Source organism: Priapulus caudatus, unplaced genomic scaffold (assembly GCF_000485595.1).
Source record: "Priapulus caudatus unplaced genomic scaffold, Priapulus_caudatus-5.0.1 Scaffold417, whole genome shotgun sequence".
Lineage (NCBI taxonomy): Eukaryota > Metazoa > Priapulida > Priapulimorpha > Priapulimorphida > Priapulidae > Priapulus > Priapulus caudatus.
The window spans coordinates 170163-171202 of NW_014577478.1; the positions used below are offsets into that span (position 1 = coordinate 170163).

The following is a 1040-nucleotide window of genomic DNA, read 5'->3' on the forward strand; positions in this document are numbered from 1 at the left end:
GTTATGTCTAGGGATGGGAGCACGCGTTTTTTCAGTTCTTTCTAGGGATGATAGCACGCATTTTCTTAGTTCTTTCTAGGAATGGGAACACGCGTTTTTTCAGTTATGTCTAGGGATGGGAGCACGCGTTTTTTCAGTTCTGTCTAGGAATGGGAGCACGCGTTTTTTCAGTTCTGTCTAGGGATGGGAGCACGCGTTTCCCAGTTATTTTCATGAATGAGAACACGCGTTTCCGCAGTTATGTTCAGGCGAGGGATCAAGCGTTTTTACACGTACATCCGGGAACAGCGGAGTAACACTAGTCAGAAACGTCGTCGTTGTCGGCGTCCGTGTCGGCGGCGTCGTCGTCGTCGGCGCTTTTATCGGCGGTGTCGGCCGTGCGGCGCGACACGCATGCCGGGCGCGCTATCGTCTCTAAACACTCCGCGGTCGGATTACAGCCTTGGATGCGTGCACGCGGAGTAATCCGCCGCCACGAAAGAGGATCCGGTGGCGGAATGCTGCGCCTAAGCCATCTCGTGTCAGCATAAACAACGCGCGTGCCATCGTCAACGTCAACGCGCGTGCCATCGTCAACATAAACGTGCGTGCCATCGTCAACGTCAACGCGCGTGCCATCGTCAACGTCAACGTGCGTGTCATCGTCAACGTCAACGCGCGTGCCATCGCCAACGTCAACGCACGTGCCATCGCCAACGTCAACGCACGTGCCACTGTCAACGTCATCACGTAAACAACGCACGTGCCGTCGCCAACATCATCACGTGAACAACGCACGTGCCATCGTCAACGTCATCCCGCCGCGTAGAGGCTTCGCACGAACAGCCGTCAGCGTCACGCGGCGCACCACTCACCTGTACTCCGACTTCCTCATCCGGCGCTGGTCGCGGAATCTCGTCGCATTTCTCACGAAACGGCCGCGAGGGGTCGCAGTGTATCACCATCCACTGCAGGTCAATCTGCAAGGAGATAGAGAGAGTAATGTTGAACGTTGGGGGTGTGTGTGATAGAGAGAGAAGAGGCGAGAGAGAGAGAGAGAG

General features: G+C 56.0%; 1 protein-coding gene across 1 annotated transcript in view; it reads right to left on the minus strand.

The window, feature by feature from the left end:
• The window catches only part of LOC106810186 (collagen alpha-1(XXII) chain-like), a 41609-nt gene that overhangs the window by 16626 nt on the left and 23943 nt on the right, over positions 1–1040 (minus strand). The window contains exon 7 of the mRNA XM_014813467.1: positions 855–959. Within this exon, the coding sequence (XP_014668953.1) occupies positions 855–959 (105 nt within the window). The remainder of the gene's footprint in view (positions 1–854; positions 960–1040) is intronic.